Source organism: Callospermophilus lateralis, chromosome 9, assembly GCF_048772815.1.
Source record: "Callospermophilus lateralis isolate mCalLat2 chromosome 9, mCalLat2.hap1, whole genome shotgun sequence".
Taxonomy (NCBI): domain Eukaryota; kingdom Metazoa; phylum Chordata; class Mammalia; order Rodentia; family Sciuridae; genus Callospermophilus; species Callospermophilus lateralis.
Genome location: NC_135313.1, coordinates 42,956,904 through 42,978,638, shown reverse-complemented (window position 1 = coordinate 42,978,638; position 21,735 = coordinate 42,956,904). Strand labels below are relative to the sequence as shown.

At 33.8% G+C, this 21,735-nt stretch overlaps 1 protein-coding gene across 3 annotated transcripts in view; it reads left to right on the top strand.

Annotated features, from left to right (window-relative positions):
• Nab1 (NGFI-A binding protein 1) overlaps positions 1–21,024 on the top strand; it is a 48,374-nt gene extending 27,350 nt beyond the window's left edge. For 2 of the 3 annotated variants that reach the window (XM_076865945.2, XM_076865946.2), the window contains 4 exons: positions 11,662–11,751; positions 13,583–13,745; positions 15,111–15,227; positions 17,641–21,024. In XM_076865945.2, the coding sequence (XP_076722060.1) occupies positions 11,662–11,751; positions 13,583–13,745; positions 15,111–15,227; positions 17,641–17,729 (459 nt within the window). In that variant the 3' untranslated portion in view covers positions 17,730–21,024. The remainder of the gene's footprint in view (positions 1–11,661; positions 11,752–13,582; positions 13,746–15,110; positions 15,228–17,640) is intronic. The other variant, XM_076865947.2, reaches the window with a different exon arrangement.
• Positions 21,025–21,735: the final 711 nt, after the last annotated feature.

Genomic DNA, 21,735 nt, shown 5'->3' with positions numbered 1-21,735 from the left:
GCAGCACCTTGCTGTGTCCTCCCAGGGTGGAGACAGGGAGCATCAGGCCCTTCCTATTTTTAGAAACACTAATCCCATCATGGCAGCAGCAACTTAAAGAACCCATCTAAGTCTAGCTATCTCCCAAAGGCCCATTGCAAATACCATCACATTCGGAGTTAGAGAAAAAGTTGTTTTCATGCTTGTCATATATTCACTGTTAGCTGTGGAGTAATGTTTAAGACGAGTTGATCTCAAATACCTTTCAGAAAATTTGTTGAAATTGTCTAAAAGATTACATTGAAAGATAGTCTAACCAGTGTAACAGTTTTATCCTATTGTACCCTGGAAGAGAGTTAAGAGATCTCTGTGCACTTAGCTGTTAATGACTTATTGCTGCTGTCAGAGAAGGAAGGTGAACATAGTAAACTTGTTGCTGCTAAGGTCTGTGCCATCAGAGAATTTAAAGGAAGGAAGTATTAATCCTACTTAGTGGCCAGGAAGAATAATCATCTGCTAGACTAGAAATACATCTACATCAATTTTTTAGTATTGACCTTCAGTGTGATTGTGATTCAGGCTGCTCTCACACTTAAGCCCTGCTTTCCCTTTTTATCTAGCCATAGAGATCATTCTTGAACACTGAAATTTGTAGTTTTGAATGGTTTAAGCTGCTTTTTTTTAGTTGATGAATCTTTATTTATTTTTATGAGGTGCTGAGGATCGAACCCAATGTCTCACACATGCTAGACAAGTGCTCTACCATTGTGCTACAACCCCAGCCCTGCTGTTTTTATTTGACTGTATTTAGTCTTATTCTCTCAGCAGCCCTGATCTGAAATTTAAGCAAATGGTTTCTTGCAGTGTTTTGAGTTTCTTATTAGAAGTCGAGAGTGTTGGGTTATAGCATTAGATGTGAACCTTCTATTCCTTTGAAACATTCCACTAGAGATCATTCAGATATCATTACATATGATGTTTGTTGTTTTATTAGAGTTCACAAAGCCACTTGAACAGTTCTGGATTCAAATTTAAATAATCAGTGTTTCCTTTTCCTGTGAATAACAATTCTATTCCTTCCTAAATAAGACATGTAACTAATCAGTATCAAACTTCTTGCATTCTTCTATAAACACTGTACTCTTGATTTTGTTTCCAACATATAAAGGCTTTAGCTTTGAATTTAGGACAGTGATTCACTTTTAGTTGTAGTTTTGTTTTTAATTTTGTTTTGTTTTTGCCTAGTTTTTCAAAAGGATTTATGAGTCATCAATATCTCTTTAAAAGTGTCTTTTGTGTGTGTATGTGTGTGTGTGTATATATATAACATATATAGTGTAATCTTTTTCAAAATGTGCAGTCTTGGTTTAAACCCTTGTCTAAATTCTGTTGCAGTGTCATCTAAGAGTTTTAGGTACTAGAGTTGATCTTTTGATTCTGGAAGCTAATAATGAGGTGTAGCTAGTGTTGGCTATAAAGGTTTCTGCTGTTTTATGACTTCTCACTGAATGTGAGTGGTTTATTTATGTCTATCTCCTATGTGACTAATGAGAAGGAAACTTTCTGACATGAGAAGGGATATGTGTAGGGTTTTACTGAAGAGGTATTTGAACTGGGTTTTAAAGGGACAGAGGATTTAAGAAGGGATACCCTTGGGGGTTTGGGGTAGTGTTAACACCAAAGGTAAACTTAAACTATCATGGACAATATACAGAGGTAAGAAAATACTAGGTATGTTTAGAGACAATAAGTAGAATAGTTTGTTTAGATATGTAATTGACATAGGGTACCACATAGATAAAACTAGAAAGATTTTAGAACTTTTGAAATACTTTTACTCTTATTTCATTTTACTGCTTGTTTTTTGATTCTCAGCTTATTATTATTTTTTTAAGAAAGTAATATGACAGATTCCTAATTACTAGGTCCAAATTGAAACAAGTTCTTCTATAATCTGTCAACAACCAGTAAGCATACATGCCAAGTTGCTCATTTTTTCATCTTAAAAAGATAATTTTTACAGTAGGTAAAATAGAAATGATATCAAAATAATATATAAGGGAAAAAGAAACATTTTCTTGCTTGCTATTATCAGTGCATTAAAGTACACAAGTAAAAGTAATGTATTGTTCAAGTTCAATACGATCTTTCCTTGTTATATTTCCCTGGTCTGTACTTGAAGAGTTGGGTGGAGTGAAGCTTTAAAAATACTTCTCTGATTTTTCTTCCTGGAAAGCACTTATGTTGTATGTTTTTCTCTCTTGAGGACAGCTACTGTTTGATTTTTGTCTTTTTAATATTAGTATGAAATATTAGTATACATTGTATAGAAGTACTCAGGATAACCTGTTGTCCTTAAATACTACTCTTCCTTACAGGGTATTTTAGACATTTTTAAAAAATAGAGTCTTTGATCTTTGTTTCTTTAATTCCTACAATAAATGAGATGCCACAAAGAGAGAGAGAGAGAGAGAAAAAAAAAAAAAGATAGCCTGCTATCTTGTGTAGGGTTTATGGAAACTACCACTTATAGGGAACTTCTAGGGAAAGTACCTCTTCATCCTTATGTGTTAGTTACTAAGGCTTGGGAGCACTTCTGCCCAGAATAGATGAGCAGCTTGTGTGAATCCATTTTAAGCCTAACTGAAAACAAAGTATGTGTATTCTTATTCTTTTTTATCAGGGACTCCAAATCTTGTTGTGGGGCAGTTATAAAAACAATTACTTTTTATTCACTGTTATGTGCCATGCTCTGCTAGGCATTGGAATTTATTATCACAAAACTTCTTTTCTGTCCTCCATAAAAGCTTTATGATTTTTCATTTTATAGCCAATACTGACCCAGAAAGGTCCAGTAACTTGCCCAAGTTGTCACCTTGCTATTCAGTAGCAGAATTAGGGTTTCCAAACTTTGTTTCACTTCTCAACTTCAAAGTAAAGCTACCTTGCTAGGTAATAATGAGTATTCACAAAGTACCTAAGGTATGCAAAAAAACACTATTGGGTTTGGACCTGTCTAGGGTATGAAGGGCAAGTAGACATAGAGGACTAGTGGTCTCTGAAGAAGAGGAGGAATGGCAGTTTTTATTTTCTAATCCAGGGAAGCTTATGTAGTAAACATCTGTAAGTTTTGAGTAGAAAATTTTAACAATGTAAATGACAAAATGCATTATATATAAGCTATATGATTTGCTCATTGTTTAGAATGAATAAAAACTGTGTTAGGAAGATATAGTAAATCAAGAAAAAAATAGTCCAATTGATTTATACACTCCCTATGACAGGACATTTTTAAGATGGCTTGACAGCTAGTTAAAGGAATAAAAAATGAAGAGCCAGAGACCATGACTCTCTTTTTTTATTCTAAATTTTTAAAAATTTTAGTTAAAAGTAGATTTAGTTGGTGCCTTTTTCAATAACAAGTTCCATGAATAAACTCATTACCTCCAGTTTTTCAAGGAGCATCTTAGAAGGGATGAATGGTATGTAAAGCCACCAGTCTCAGGACTGGTGATGGCAGCTGACTAAATGAACTAATACTTGGTTCATATCTCATCAGTAAATTTTCTTCACTTACTGGAATTGCTAGAAATAAGGCAGAGATGGGAGGTGACAGCTTTTTTGACTCTGTGGGGTTAGGGGAGCAAGCAGTTAGAGATAGCCAGATGATAGAAATGAAATTTGTTAATAGAACCCAGAAAGAGAACTGGGGATTGAAGAAAGACTTAGAGGAAACATCTGCTAGTAGGTTCCAGTAGGGCGGGGGTGGGGCTGTGAGAAGCAGGAGGGAAGAGGGTCAGAATATCCACCTACACTGTTACTAAGCTTGTTGGGAAAAAAAAAAAAAAAAAAGCTGGTCTGATTTGATGAAGACTCTTCTCTCTGGATCAGAAAAACAGAAGCTTTACAATCTGCTATTCATACAGAAAGTATGAGTAGAAAAAAAGGAAAGTGCACATGTGGCGTTGAGAACATCTGCTGTAACAAGTCATTTAAAGATAGTTAAGTAGTTACTTTAAAGCAACTTGCTGGTGTTTGGTGGAAAAGATGAAGAGAGTGAGGGTAGAGACCAATGGTGTGAGAGTAATTAGGTCACAAACAGCATTCCATCCTATATCTTTTATTTTCTCAGTGCTGAGACCTAAACTCTCATCATGATTAATGGCAGCAGCCAAGAATATGACATGGAGATAAATTGCTCATAGCATGGTCTAGCTGGTGCCTGAGAAAAAACGCTTAAAATTAAAGTCCTGCACCAAACATAATGTGAAAGAGACCAGTTTCTTGGGAATGTTCTCATTTTTATTTATTTATTTACTTAGTTTTTGATGGACCTTATTTTATTTATTTATATGCAGTGCTGAAAATCCAACCAGGGCCTCAAAACATGCTAGGCAAGTGCTCTACATTGAGCCACAACCCCAGCCCCTCTCACTTTTATTTCTAAGTCACATATTTTGAATAGCTTAAGCCTATTATACATCTCATGAAGTGATAGCTACTCAGTCCTAGTTTTCCCATCTATGATGAACTGTCAAGACTGGAGGAAAAAATGAAATAGATTTATATTCTGATTGTGGATATTATTGGTTACTTGGATATTGTAATTTATGATTCATTGTAAGCTATTATTTCTCTTTATTAATGATTGAGCAGTACACATTTTCGAAAAACTCACATGCAGAGTTTGGAGTTCCACTCTTCCAACCTCTCAGTATTCTCTTAGCTGAATAATCCTGACAGTAGTAATACCATATATTTGTATGGCACAATTTGCCATTTGTGCTGCTGTTGAATCATTACAAATCTCTCCTGGGCAGGAGGTGGTATAATCCCCCCTTAAAAGTTGGGACCAGTTGAAAATGAAGTTAATTTTATTTCCTGAGACCACACATCTGGTACTAACATGCAAGCTCTTCAAAAATAGTATTGAGATATTGAAACATTTGGGGGTTTCTGGCTGGGTACACTCTGCTCAGAGACTGCTAATGATCTAGTAACTCCACAGTCTGGATTTCCAACCCTGATTTTGCCCTAAGCTCCAAATGTATTATGTCTATTTAGCTGGAATATATGTATGTGTGTGTATGTGTATATGTCATATGTCTCACCAGTCTTTATATTCAGTATGTCCCTAATTGAATTAGTTGATTTTTTTCACCTCACCTCAAACCCCCTGGCCCAGAGTTTCATATTGTAGCAGACGTTGCTATCAGACTTCCAGTTGCCTAATCTCAGGGATTTATTTCTTTGCCACATCTGCTACTGTTCAGGACTAGGGTGCTATTCTCCAACTCCATCATAGCCCTCTAACCAGTCTCCCTACCACCATCTTTGACACCATCACATTCAGCCTGGCCTTTCTTAAGTGCAGATTTTACAGTTTCTTCTCTAAGACTTTTAATCGCTTCTCTTTGCATTTAAGATAAAACCTAAAATTTTATATATATATATATATATATATATATATATACACACACACACACACACATACATACATATATATATGTTGTAGGTGGATACAGTGCCTTTATTTTATTTATTTATTTTTTCAATGGACCTTTATTTTACTTATTTACATGTGGTTCTGAGACTCGAACCCAGAGCCTCACATGTGTGAAGTAAGCACTCTACAACTGAGCTACAACTCCAGCCACTAAAATTCTTAATGTAGCTTAAAAGTTCTCACCAAATTGTCTCTAGGTTTTTATCTAAGCTGCTCTCTTTCTAGAAAACTCTCTTCCTTCAAGTCTTAACCGTGACATCATGCCCTCTAAGGAGCCTACTCTGCCATAGTGCCTCAGCTGGGCCCCAGATCTCTGTCTGTTTCCCTCTCAAGACTGTTTGTTAAGAAAGCAGAAGGTGTGTCTCTTTTTACCATTGTACCCCATGTCAGCAGTGTGTGAACCAGTTACATGGCATTTTTGTTAAGTCAATAAGCATGTTTCTAGATTTCCAGAGTGCTTTTCACTAAAACAGTCCCTGACAAATATGCTCAACATTCTCTTGCTGGTTTTAGTATGAAATGTCTAGTTCATATGAAATATCTATTCATACTTATTCTAAGATGTCCACACTATGGAAATATCGCTAAAATTTATCCTTTTTCCTCTGTATGATAGAGATATAATATATCACTATAGCATGATGTTTTCTTTACTCCAACTAAATCTGGTGGCTTTTTGGATAATCTGAGTAAATATCAGTAACAAATATTTAGTAGGTAATACTTATGTGCCATGCATTGTGGCAAGTATTTTTCATATACTATTTGTTAGGTACTATTGCTATTTTATAGATGAAAAAACAAACAGGTGAAATAGTCTGCCCTGTATCTCAGAAATAGGTAGTAGAATTGGGTTTCGAACTCAGCATAAGTCATACATTTAAAGCCACCTCTTATAAAACAGAGCAGTAACATCAAAAAACAAACCTGTAAAGAACTCAAAAATCTTAACACCAAAAAAGCCAAATAACCCAATCAATAAATGGGACAAGGAACTAAATAGACACTTCTCAGAAGCTGATATATAATCAGCTCAACAAATATATGAAAAAATGTTCAACATCTCTAGCAATTAGAGTAGTTTTGATTTGCATTTCTCTATGATATCATCTCACTCCAGTCAGAGTGGCAGCTATTAAGAATACAAACAACAATAAGTGTTGGCGAGGATGTGGGGAAAAAGACACACTCATACATTGCTGGTGGGACTGCAAATTGGTACAGCCAATATGGAAAGCAGTATAGAGATTCCTTGGAAAACTGGGAATGGAACCACCATTTGACCCAGCTATCCCACTCTTTGGTCTATACCCAAAGGACTTAAAAACAGCATATTACAGGGACATAGCCACTTCAATGTTATAGGAGCACAATTCATAATAGCTAAATTGTGGAATCAACCTAGATTCCCTTCAGTTGATGAATGGATAATGAAAATGTATGTGTGTATAAATGTATGTGTGTGTGTGTGTGTGTGTGTGTGTGTGTCACACACACACAATGGAATACTATTCAGCATTAAAAGAGAGTAAAATCATGGCATTTGCAGGTAAATGGAGCTGGAGAATGTAATGCTAAGTCAAGTTAGCCAGTGTATAACCTTCTCTGATATAAGGATGCTGATTCATAATGGGGTTGTGGAGGAAGAGCATGGGTGGATTAGACGAACTCTAAGTAGAGCAAAGAGTGGGGAAGGAAAGGGAAGGAGCGTGGGGGTAGGAAAGACGGTGGAATGAGGTGGATATTATTACCCTAAGAACATGTATAAAGACAGGAATGGTGTGACTCTACTTTGTGTACACCAGAGATAAGAAAATTTGTGCTCTATATGTGTAGTATGAATTGTAATGCATTCTGCTGCCATACATAGCAACTTAGAATTTAAAAAAAACTGTAATTGTTATTGTTTCATGAAGATAATTGTTATTGTTTCATTGTAGGATTTTATAGACTGAGCATAGACTTGGAAGTCAGTTATCCACAGCAATAAAATGAGGATAACCTCGGGTTGTTTGTGAGGAAGAATAATGTACATAAAGTATAGAACATAGGAACTGGTACTTTGTATGCACCTGTAAAGTGATAGCTGCTCTTATTGTTGTTTTTCTTCCAAGTCTTCTACCACCTTATCTCATTGAACTTTCAAACTTAAATGAAGGTTTGCTAAGACTAAGTTGGATTTTTAGGAATAAATTTCTAGAAGAAAAATAGAATAGATAAGAAAAAGTGTACTTTTTCTTTAGTCTAGATTATGTACACTTAAATAAAGTTTATTCTAGCTCACCTAATGATTATGTTCTCTACATTCCAAATATAAGTGTAGGGACTTAGAAAGCTGGCTGTTCTCAATACTTTAAAGATAATGATTGTATATAAAATCACCATGAAACTTATATAAGGCTATTTCAAGATGGTAAATGTATTTGCTTTTGACTTGATTATATTATTTCATGTTTCTGAATTTAAAAATAGCATATTAGTTGTTATTTAGGGGATAAATTTTGGTAGATGAAATATTTGAAAATATGGGCTCTGCAATGGAGAAATAATTTTCTGAAAAGAACCTGATGGAAGAAGTTTTTTGAATCACTATCTTACATCTCAGGTAATGGAAACTATTTTTTTTTTTTTTTTGTTATTGCATTTAATGATTCACCCTCAGTTACATAATCAAACAACAGAAGAAATGCATGTTTTGGAGTTAATGACAGTTTCTGTGAGGAATCCAGTCCTTCAGTAGCTTTCCTTAAAGTTACTATACACCATCATGATGTTTTGTAGTTTTGAAGTTTACATGGAGCAGTAAACAGGCAACTAAAAGAAACTTGAAAGTAGTAGGTGGATTAGCCCAAATACTTGTCAAGTATAAAACAAATAATTTGTTGAAGCATTGTCCAGTAATACAGTTTCTACAAATAGGCCCTATTTATCTCATTTAATCCTCACAACAACTCTGATAGGTTCTATTGTCTTCATTTTTTCATAGGAGAAAACTGACATTCAGTTTTTGTTACATTTGCCCATGCAAAGTCACATAGCTCCTAAGCGGTGGAACTGGAAAACAAGTACAGGTCTTTCCAGTTCTAAAGGCCCATTGCCTGCTATGATAAAACAGAAATCACAAGCCAGCATGGAAGAATTCTTAGGAAATTTAGATTGGAATTATTGGATAGGACTTACAATTTTTTTCTTAGTTTGAATCTTTACCACATTAAATATTAACAAAATTAATTTCAGATAGATTGGAGAGTTATATTTAAGGAAACAAATAAGCAAAAAACCAGGCCTGGGTTTGTGGCTCAGTGGTAGGGCACTTGCCTGGTATGTGTGAGGCACTGGGTTTGATTTTCAGCATTGTATATAAATAAATAAAATAAAGGTCCCTCAAGAACTAAAATAAGAAGGAGAAGGAGGAACAAAGACCCAAAAATTATACTACAGAGCAATAGTAACAAAAACAGCATGGTACTGGTACCAAAACAGGCGGGTGGGCCAATGGTACAGAATAGAGGACACAGAAACCAATCCACAAAACTACAACTATCTTATATTTGATAAAGGGGCTAAAAGCGTGAAATGGAGGAAGGATAGCATCTTCAACAAATGGTGCTGGGAAAACTGGAAATCCATATGCAACAAAATGAAACTGAATCCCTTTCTCTCGCCATGCACAAAAGTTAACTCAAAATGGATCAAGGAGCTTGATATCAAATCAGAGACACGGCGTCTGATAGAAGAAAAAGTTGGCTACGATCCACATACTGTGGGGTTAGGCTCCAAATTCCTCAATAGGACACCCATAGCACAAGAGTTAATAACTAGAATCAACAAATGGGACTTACTCAAACTAAAAAGTTTTTTCTCAGCGAAAGAAACAATAAGAGAGGTAAATAGGGAACCTACATCCTGGGAACAAATCTTTACTCCTCACACTTCAGATAGAGCCCTAATATCCAGAGTATACAAAGAACTCAAGAAATTAAACAATAAGAAAACAAATAACCCAATCAACAAATGGGCCAAGGACCTGAACAGACACTTCTCAGAGGAGGACATACAATCAATCAACAAGTACATGAAAAAATGCTCACCATCTCTAGCAGTCAGAGAAATGCAAATCAAAACCACCCTAAGATACCATCTCACTCCAGTAAGATTGGCAGCCATTATGAAGTCAAACAACAACAAGTGCTGGCGAGGATGTGGGGAAAAGGGTACACTTGTACATTGCTGGTGGGACTGCAAACTGGTGCAGCCAATCTGGAAAGCAGAATGGAGATTTCTTGGAAAGCTGGGAATGGAACCACCATTTGACCCAGCTATTCCCCTTCTCGGTCTATTCCCTAAAGACCTAAAAAGAGCATGCTACAGGGACACTGCTACATCGATGTTCATAGCAGCACAATTCACAATAGCAAGACTGTGGAACCAACCTAGATGCCCTTCAATAGACGAATGGATAAAAAAAAAATGTGGCATTTATACACAATGGAGTGTTACTCTGCATTAAAAAATGACAAAATCATAGAATTTGCAGGGAAATGGATGACATTAGAGCAGATTATGCTAAGTGAAGCTAGCCAATCCCTAAAAAACAAATGCCAAATGTTTTCTTTGATATAAGGAGAGTAAGAACAGAGTTGGGAGGAAGAGCATGAGAAGAAGATTAACATTAAACAGGGACGAGAGGTGGGAGGGAAAAGGAGAGAGAAGGGAAATTGCATGGAAATGGAAGGAGACCCTCATGGTTATACAAAATTACATACAAGAGAAAGTGAGGGGAAAGGGGAAAAAAAACAAGGGGGAGAAATGAATTACAGTAGATGGGGTAGAAAGAGAAGATGGGAAGGGAGGGGATGGGGGATAGTAGAGGATAGGAAAGGCAGCAGAATACAACAGACACTAGTATGGCAATATGTAAAACAGTGGATGTGTAACCGATGTGATGCTGCAATCTGTATACGGGGTAAAAATGGGAGTTCATAACCCACTTGAATCAAAGTGTGAAATATGATATGTCAAGAACTATGTAATATTTTGAACAACCAACAATAAAAATTAAAGAATAAAATAAAATAAAACCTAAAAAAAAAAGTAGATTTGAGTACAAAGTAGAATGCCTTCCTTTCAGAATTCTATAGCAATAGAAGAAATCACAAAATAAAACAGAAGTTCATACAACTATAGTATGTAAATTACAAAAAATTTTTGAGTATCAAAATAAAAATAAATTTGCAATTTTTTTAAAAAAACCTAACGGTACCAAGACAAAATGTCACATATTGCTTATATTATAACCCAGTTAAGGCCTTTCTGCATAGTGTGTAAGAAGACATAAAAAAATGGCATCTGCTTGTAGTAATTCTACTTCTCAAAACTTTTTATAGTGGCTAATCTCAACTAGAAAATGCTGTGTCCATGAAAATATTTTTTGCAGTGTTTTTTTTGGGGGGTGGGGGGCAATTCTGGAGATTGAACCCAGGGGCGTTGGACCCACTGAGCCATATCCCCGGCCCTCTTTTATATTTTATTAGTGGCAGGATGTTGCCGAGTTGCTTAGGACCTCACTAAGTTGCTACATCTGGCTTTGAACTCAAGATCCTACCTCAGCCTCCTGAGCTGCTGGGATTACAGGGGTATGCCACCATGCCTGGCTTTGCAGTGTTTTTAATACTAGAAACTAAGAAAAGAATCTAAAATGTCCAATATGAGGATAGTGTAATTGAACAACTAGTTGAAGTTTTATGGAACCATCATAATGATAATAAAGTTTGCTTTCTTTTTTAAAAAAAATATTTATTTTTTAGTTATACATGGACACAATATCTTTATTTTATTTTTATGTGGTGCTAAGGATCGAACCCAGTGCCTCATGTGTGGTAGGCGAGTGCTCTATCTCTGAGCCATAACCCCAGCCCTAAGGTTTGCTTTCTGATGGGAAAAAAATAGTGATGATTATATTCTTCTTCATTTTTATTTGTGTTTTTACTGATATTACAGTTGTAGAATATAAGGTACCATAAAAAATTAAAAATGAAATACTATTCATTAAAACCTTAACTGTGATTATTCAAGTATTGAGTTTAAGGTGGTTTCATTTGCTTTATTATCTGAGTTTTTGATATTATTTTGTTTTTTACAAACATAAATATAAAGGATATATTCTTTACCCACAGGATGGGTTTCCAGATTTCCAGGATTCTATGCAAACACTCTTTCAGCAGGCTAGAGCCAAGAGTGAAGAACTCGCAGCCCTTAGTTCACAGGTAAATAAACTACCAGTTATCATATCATCATAATATCTGTAGGTTAAAAAATAAATGGCTGCTTCACCTACTTTCAGTTTTAGGTTTCTGAGGACGAAATTTATTTCTGGTTGTTTTTAAAATGTCATTTGATCCATAGCTGTAGCCACAGGATAGCAATAACAACTTGATTTGCTTCATTAACAGAATCTGATGTGGGACTACTTATTTATTCTTTGTGGTTTGTAGGAAGTTAGACAAGAGTCTCTACTCAAGAAAATTCAAAAGAATAAATTTAGTATCAGAAAATCAGTCATGTTGATCATGGCTCCATATAATATAACTCTGAAATAAAATAGCATTAGTTCTCAATAAAATATTGGTAGTCAGTATAATAATTATTGTTATAACTCATTTAAATTCAAGAAGAAGAAATGTTACTATGTACCATCATGTGCTTTTGCTATCATTTATGTATGTTCACTGAAATGAACATTAAAAATATTACTTCTGCAGACATCTTTTAGAAAATACTATAAGTGATAACTTTTTGAGCTTTTCCCTAGTGACTTGTTTTTATTCAAATTTAGTACTGCCAAATTTTATATTTTCATGGTAAGAGGATGAAAAATACATTTCCCTCTCAGAAATGTTTGCTGAATGTTATTAATTGATAAGTTTAAATGAGATGAAGTTATGATTACTTTTGGTCTGATTTATTTGCATTTAGAAAAGTCTGAGTGTTTATCCTATTTATTTGATGAATTAACACATTCCACCTATTGTTTTTTAATATTTTGAATCATGACTTATAACCATTTTATATAGCAGCTTGCTTGCTTTCTTATGTAACTAACATGGTAATGAGCATATCTGTACATATTTTTAAATATCTTTTTAGTTGTTGATAGACCTTTATTTACTTATATTTCATCTACCAAAATTTATCCCCTAAATAATAACTAATTTGCTTTTTTTTAAATTCAGAAATATGAAATAATATGTTTCATGAAATAATATATTTATATGCAGTGTTCCAGGCAAGTGTGCTATGGCTGAGCCACAGCCCCCCATAAAAGTACATTTTGACCATTATCTCCTTGGAAAATATCATAGATATGACATACTGCTTTGAATATCACATACAAATAATTTAAACAAAGCATAGAGAAGGAACTTATAAAACACAGGCAGAGATAAATTTATATGTCAGCTCACTAATTTCACATTTCAAAACATGTCTCTTTATGATTGGTTGGGAAATGCTGCAGTTTCATTCTCTGATGAAGGTGAAGATCCTCACTAGCATTGATTTTTTTTTTTGCATAATTTGCATTATTTGATTTTTAGAGGGAGGTATGTTTGTCTTGTTCTTCTAGACAGCCGTTTTACACCTTTTATCCCTCAAACATACTGTCACCATATCAGAATACTGATAGTCAGTATTATAGTGCCAAATCCTAAAATAAAAATGCCAACATTTCACCCTGTGTGTTAGAAGCAGTTGATAGCAAATATTGCTGTTGCTCTTGGGTTCCTTGTTTAAAAAGTACTTTAATGAACTTGCTACACCTTAGAAAATAAAGCTAGGGTTATGTTGCTTTTGAACTGGGATGGAACTTTCTTTATATGGTTGAGAAGAACCCTTTTTTCTTTTGTATGAAATCCAGTATTTTATGTTTTCACATGATACATTTATTCATATTTATGGAACCGAGCATACCACATAAAGAGTGAACTAATTTTAATGAATACTAAATATATTTACTGCAGTCTGAAATTGGCATCTTTAAACCATTAAAAAATCTAGAATGTTTGAATTACTGATTTTATTTTTTGCTCTACTTACTAGCAGCCTGAAAAGGTGATGGCAAAGCAGATGGAACTCCTCTGTGCCCAAGCTGGCTATGAGAGACTGCAGCATGCTGAGAGAAGACTGTCTACAGGGCTTTACAGGCAGAGCTCAGAAGAGCACAGCCCTAATGGCTTGCCTTCTGATAACTCAGATGGACAAGGTACATCTTCAGAATGGCCTTTGCCTTTAGAGCCCTACTATGCATACTTCAAAGAGAAGCTGAAAAAAATTGCTGATTTTTATATCTTGATGTTGTATAGAGATTATTTTATAGATTTTTCTATGAGTTTTAATTTTTAAGTTGTCCCCTTTTTAAAAAAAGAATTTCTTCTGGAGATTTTAATTTGTAATTTTTAAAAATTTTATCATTCTTATACCATAGCTGGCACATCTGATTGGTGTTTATTTTCTAAAGTGTAAGTAAGGAAGGGAGATGCGAATAGTGTGCAGATCATTTTCCCCAAGAAACAAATTCCCTTAAAGATGTTTGTGTGTGCCTCTATTTGTTGTTTTTTTCTTTTCTTGCATTGCTGGGGCTCAAACCCATGGCTTTGTGCATACTAAGCAAGCACTATACCACTGAGCTATATCATCAGCCCTTACCTTGTTTGAAAAGCTCAAAACTTTTATATTTTTTTAGATTTCAAAACTAGATTAGTCTGAAATTTTATAACCTTTATTTCTTAAGAGAATATGGTAGTTGCTACTGAAGTACTATGACAAAGTCTAACTCTTAAATTTAGAAAACTGATTCATGAATATTTTTACCATTCTGACTGAATAGTATTTTTTTTCAAGTCCTCACATGAAGATAATTCCAAGTCATTATTATTCACTCATTCAATGAATTTTTATTTTTGAAGCATTTCTTACATGCCCAGCATGCTTCTAGGCACTGAGGATACAACAGTGATCAATTCAAGTCCCTATTCACTTACACTCTTGTGGAGGGAGATGTACAGGTATATAAGGATGTAAGCATATCTTCCAGTTTAAATAGTAATAAGTATTTGAAGTAAAACAATAATTTTTTAGTGTCATCATTTTTACATATTATTTTTATACCTTTCCAGAGAGTGATCACTGTTGTCAAAAAATAAGACTTCCTTCCAAGTAAGAGTACCTTCTTAATAAGCATTCTTAACCAGTCGAATGAAATATTACCTCTGTCATCAGTTCCAAATACTGGAGGAGAAAAAAGTTCTTCCTTCTTAAAATATATCAGAAACTTTTAATATGTGGTCTTATTTAACTTCTCCAATCATTCTTAAGAGTTAACAAGTAAAAGCAATTATGAAAGATGTCTTCATAGAATTATATATACCTTGGGGCTAGCTTGAAATAACTTGCCATTTTCCTCCTCAATTATTTAAAAACTTTTTCCACAATCATTGACATTCTTCAATGCCTGTTGACTTTCCTCTCTTCCTATGGAGTGTTCAAGGCAATTTGTGAAAGCTTGTTTTTAAGAAAAACTATGATATTTTTAAAATATTATCTATATATGTATTTTTATTTTTATTAGGAGAGAGACCTTTGAATCTCCGAATGCCTAATTTGCAGAACAGACAGCCCCATCATTTTGTGGTGGATGGGGAGCTGAGTAGACTTTACTCAAATGAGGCAAAGTCCCACTCCTCAGGTGAGTATGTCTTATACAATCAAAGAGTAAAACTTGAACAAAGCATCTTTAAATTTTGTTTGTCTACTCCACAACTGTCCCTCTCCCCTCCCCAACAAAAATATTAGTGGTCAGTTTTTCCTCCCCTTTGAAATTATGGATTCTGTAGTTTTATTTTTGAGACTATAGTATTTCAAAGAATGATAGGGAAAACTTGTAAAGATTGAGATTATTTTTGATTAGCTGTTACATGAATGGTCTCTTTTTTTTTTTTTTTTGAGACAGGATCTTGCTAAGTTAGGGCCTTAGGGCCTTACTAAATTGCTGAGGCTGGCTTTCAACTTTCTATCCTTCTGGCTCAGCCTGCTGAACCACTGGGATTACAAGTGTACACCACTGTGCCCAGCTGAATGGTATCTTTTATACAAAAATTTGAATAATAAATAGCTGATATGAGTTTGGCTGGTTCTTTTTTTGTCAGTAACATAATATGAAATTTTTGGGTGGTATGTATATTTGTCCTCATACTAAGAAAGCTAATGTATCAGAATGTAATTTTTTTATGCAGATATATTTTGTGGATAATATATTTCAGAAGTAAACTGACCTCCATAAGAGGATAAGCAGCTTTCAGTTAGGTATTTACATACTTTTACTTAAGTAAAGAGAGTTAGACACAGTTGAATTATAAGAGATCACCATTTGAAAGGATCTAGTTATCATTAATTTTTAAAGTTAAGAGTATCTTTGAGAGTCACTTAATCAAAGCCACTGATTTTATAGATGAGGAAGCTGAGGCCAGACAAAATAATTGATTCTAAATTTATGTTCTGAGCCAGTGGGAAAAGTAGTGTTACAAACATTAGAATTAAATATGACTTTATACCTGATAGCTTAAGTTATATATTTTCTAGGAAAAAAAGTTATCAAGAGAGTCTTTGTCTCTTATTTTTAGTTTATGCTCCTAGTAGTACATGCTAAAAAGGTCAAAGTCCTAAATAATATTCTGTGCTGTGACTATTTCATACTTGATTTTAGATGCTTTTAAGACTGTCAAAGAAGTTAAGAAATTGTTCTAAACTGGTAACACATGTGAGTCTCGTTTTTCACAACATGAAAAAATGATCTGCTCTTTAACTTTCTTAAAACAAAACAAAGCTAAAACACTTTCTACTAATTTTTATTCCTTTGAAGACACTCTATGAAAGAAATACTCCAGTTAAATTTATTGTATCTTACCATGATTATGTACTTTTTGTATTTCTATTACATAGAGATATAGTTGAGCTTGGATTTTATGTGGAATAGAATAAAGGAGTGCCTTAAAAAGCCTTTTTCCTTCTTTTTTAATTGAGTATAAGTAATATGGGTTATATATAGTGTAAACCTGACTCCAGATGTTAGCATTATACTTGACTGAATAACTCTTGACTTACCCTATCCCTCAGTTGCTTCATCTGTAAAATGGAAATCATTTTTACCTCATAGGGTAGTTGTGAGAATTAAATAAGATGGTATATATGAATTGTATGGCTGACAAGAATTCAGTAAATGGTAGCTAGTGTTTTTATTTCTCTCATGCACAATTTAAAATTCCTTTCTGTATAGAGAAGGTGGATTCTTAAATTGAGGTACCTAATTTCAGATAAGTCTATTAGCTGAAAGGTATGTGTACATGCTTGCGTGTTAACATACATTTATTTGTATATGTGTATGTATCTGCCCGTATATTAGACATTGTGATTTCTTATGAAAATAGAGTCATTATTCTTTTATCTCTGTTTTCCCTACCTTAATATATCATGGCAAGAGGAAATTTTAAAACTAGTTTCATATTTAAACAGTGAAGATGTTTTCTGTCATTTCTTCGATAGTAAATATTCTAACCAAAATAAGTGATCAGTTTTATTTTATTTGTTGGACTAAGCATTTTTAAAAATTTAACGTTCTGTATATGCTCAGTGTTGTATGAACAGTTCGTGATTTAACTCTCATGCCACTTTACACTGTAAATACCATCCTCATCTTATAGATTAAGACACTAAAGCTTAGAAAGGTGTATAACTTGCTTTTAGAACTGTATAAAACTAGTAATTGGCATAGTCATAATTTAAATCCATAATCCAAGCTTTTTTTAATATTTATTTTTTAGTTGTAGTTGGACACAATACCTTTATTTATTTTTATGTGGTGCTGAGGATCGAACCCAGAGCGCGCACATGCTAGGCGAGTGCTCTGCTGCTGAGCCACAATCCCAGCTCGCATAATCCAAGCTTTTAACCACACCTCTATGAACAAAATGTTACATGGAATTGCAGAATCATGAATACTATTTGCCATGAAGTTTGTGGTCTTGTTTTATAACTGTTTGACTTTGTAGTCCCATCAGTTTGAAATATCAACACACTATCTATGTGTTTTCATTTTTATGCAGAGAGCCTTGGGATTTTAAAAGACTACCCTCACTCAGCTTTTACTTTGGAAAAGAAAGTCATCAAAACAGAACCTGAAGATTCAAGATAGCTGTGATTCTCCTACTGTTCTCTGGAAATGGCATCAGATTTAAGGATTAATGCTCCATCATAGAAATAAGCCTTAATAACCAATGTTGCCTCATTCAGCTCAAACAGATTTCATAGCCAAAGCATAAGAACTCCTGCAGCAGTCTGTGGAAACTGGGAAGAAACAACAACAGCCGCAAAAGAGAAAAATCAAGAGAGAGTTGCAATTTATATCAGAAACATTTGATCCATTCACATTCCTGTGTAAGTCATTTTATGTGGAAAGGCTTACAAGTTAATATTGTAAGCATTCATTATTTCAGAATGTACAATGTATTTGTGTAATTTATAAAGTAAAATCTAGATGTTGAGACCCGTTTGGTCTAATAGATGTGGATACAGTTTATTTTACTTGAAATTTTATTGTCTACTTTAAGTGTATTTAGCATAAATATTATTATCAGAGTTTAGAATCTTTGCAGTCATAAAAAAGAAAGCTTAAGTAATATAGTTATTGGCAAGGTTGCAATGACTGTAGAAAAATGAAAAGCAAATTCTCAATTTAAGCCAAGGAAAATATTGTGTATTTAATATTTGATGAAACTGATTTTGTTTACCAGGAAATGTATAGCATTTATTCAGTAATCTTTTTGCACATTTACACAATTAATTAGAGAAAAGTTAAAAAGATGAGCACTTGTACTACTAGGAGCACAAACTAAAAGTTAAAAAGATGAGCACTCAGAAAAATTTCTCTTACCTAGTTGACCCAGATGGATTACATAATTGCTATTTACATAACAAATGAATTTACATAACAAATGAATAGGAAGCTATTCCTTGGACAGAACTTGAAACAAGTGGACTAATGTGTAAAATCCTTGATTTAAACATTGGTATTTCAGAATGTGTTATTAAATAGATTAAGATGTAGTACATTAACCCTAAATGTGATAAAGATGTTGACTTAACAAAGGCTATAATGATTGTTAGATTTTATATTCAGAAATTCTTCTCCAAGTATAGGAGTCAGACTAGGTGGCTCTCGCTGGGTTTGCCTTCCCACCCATCCATCACAAGTGTGGAGTCACTGATCCATATTTGCAGGCATATTTCTATGGAAGTTCAGTTGACAGGTTTATTATTTATTTTACAATTTCATTTTTGTATACCTTTCAGATTTTTGAATGCTTTTTTTTGTAAAATTCATTTTAACTTGAAAGTATACTTATAATTTCCCCTATTTAATTAGTAGACCGTATGTTCATACATACTATTAAATATTAATAGTGCATTGGCATACTTATAAGAATTTCATATTTGAATCCATAGTGGGTATTAAAAAAAAAAAAGAAAGAAAGAAAATCCAACTCTGCCAATATCCATTTTTTTTTCTGCTGATTGAAGAGAAAATGTTTGACAGTTTACCTACTTCCTACAGATTCATCTAAACCCAGATATTGCTGAGAAGAGTATATGGACATGGAGTATATGTCTGTTTTTAGTTCTGCTTTAAATCATAACTGTGTAACAAATATTGTCATGATCTGTTATACTAAAATTTGTCAGCCAAATGTTAGATGAAATGTCTGCACTGTAGTCTCTGATCACTGTCACATATATAATTGCTTTTTTCATTTTGATTTGTAGAAGAGCTTTATGGTAGAAAACACCAGTAAACAACTTTTATACTATTAAAAGGCTTTTTCCCCAAATGTTTGAAATGTACCCTAGTATTTTGCCCACTGAAGAAGCTTTTAATGGACCTTGCAACTTTGTTGCTAGCTTGAGGTTGATTATTGTGGTTCTATTGTTCACTGTGTGTAGAACTAGTATGAGTACAATTTAAATAGAATGTTCAGTTTTTAATATTAGCCATAGCACTGGTTAGTATCTCAGTAGTTTCATGAAACGTTTCCTGTATTCTAATCTATTTTGAGAAATTTTGTGGTTTTTTTTTTAATTGTGTCTTACAGTTCAAGTTCATAGATTTTAATAAGCAACAGTTTTTAAAGATGCAATAATCTTCCAACTAGTATTTATCCATCTTTCATGAACTCACAAACTGCATCTTTAAATCCATAAGTAAGATTCCTTAATCATACTTTTCTGCTCTTTCAAGCTTAGTGATGAGGAAGCACAAAAATTTCAGTAGAAAACAGTTTTTATTTTGTAAACACTAATGTATTAAACTTGCTATACATTAAAGCAAATAATATATATTTTTATTTGAATTGTATATATGAATTGGATGTTATAACTAGTTGATTTTTTTTTTCATTGTGTTAGAGGTATTTTCACTGAACAAGGTCAATTGGTTACCTCAGTATTACAGCCAATATAGTCCAAGGGACCATTTTTCCCCTGAGTCTGTGTTATATTTTATTGTGTGAAGTCTGCATTTTTGTGACTCTTAAAGCTGTTGGTGAGGTGGGATGAGTGCACTTGTTTCCTGTGGCAATAAAGATTTTGTTTGCCTCACATTTATGTCCATAGCACTTTGTGCATAGCACTTGCCACAGTGGGTACTGTTAGCCTGCTGTACCTCCCTTATCTGTTTATTTGGGCTGGGCTTGAGTGTCACAGGACAGGAGCTTAAGTCTTTAAGTTGTAACTAAATGAGATGGCCAGTTTCCTTCATTTCTAAAAGATTATTTGGGAAATGGTTATAGGTTGATTCTGGTCTGTCAGAGAGAGATGTTAGTTTATATTGTTCTCACTCATGAGAAGCTTATAAAGACATTTTTAATAGTCTTCACCATTTTGAACCAACTAAACTAATAAATAGGAGAAACATTAGGATTTGACATTTAGAATATATGTTTGTAAATGTTAATATGATTTGACCTCAGTGTTACAGGCTAAGTATGTGAAATTGTACTAACCTGTAGTAAAGAAGTTTTAATTGACAAGTTTTGAGGATGAATCTTCAGCGAAGCGCTTCAAGGTGACAAGCACTATGCCAGGTATTAGGATAGGGATGAAGACCTCAAAATAAATATAAGATTCAATCCTTGCCCTTTGTGAACTCATAACCTAGTTGGATGGAAACTAACACCACTCATAAAAACTACAAATTTTAGTGTTACAAAATTGGGAATAAGGAGCTGACATCTAAGTGCATTTTGTGTTATGTAGTCATTAAGGTAGTACACATTTTATAGGAGAAAATATTTAATGAATGAGATGTAGAAGAGACCAGCCAGGACTAAAACGGTTAATGTTAAGAGGTGAGATTTGATACAAAGTCACAGTGGTAATATGTTTCATTTGGAGGCTCTCTTTGTTGTTGTTAAAAAATAAAAAATAAAACGAAACATGCTCTTTTCCTCCTGTCCTTAATAAAATTACTTGGGGAAAAGCTTTACCATTTGGTGACTATGAGGTCCCTAGCTCCTATGTCCTTTTATAATTATAATTGACAGTATTAAAGATTAAAACCTAAATAGCTGGATGGGAACTTTAGTTAACATGCTCCACTCGGCTACTCAAGAGGTTAAGTATTATTAACAACACCCATTTTCTTATGACTTGACTGGAGGGGAGGGGGGATAGTAGAGGATAGGAAAGGCAGCAGAATACAACAGACACTAGTATGGCAATAGGTAAATCAATGGATGTGTAACCAGTGTGATTCTGCAATCTGTATACGGGGTAAAAATGGGAGTTCATATCCCACTTGAATCAAAGTGTGAAATATGATATATCAAGAACTATGTAATGTTTTGAACAACCAACAATAAAAATTAAAAAAAAAAAAAGAAAATTTTCAAAAGAAAATCTGCCTAGGTATTAACATAATAAAACCAGGAGGTCTGTCTCTTAGGTAATGAATTCAAATACTAAGTAGCTGAAGTTAGAATTGAGTAAACATTTTGTGTTTGTATCAACTTAAAGGATATGTCCAAATATGATAGCTGATATTTAACTGAAAACCACCTTATGCTCTTAATCTCAAAAAGCCTTGATGCTTAACTATTAATGACTGAGATGATTCTTATTTCCCATAGAAGTTATGTTAGAGGTAG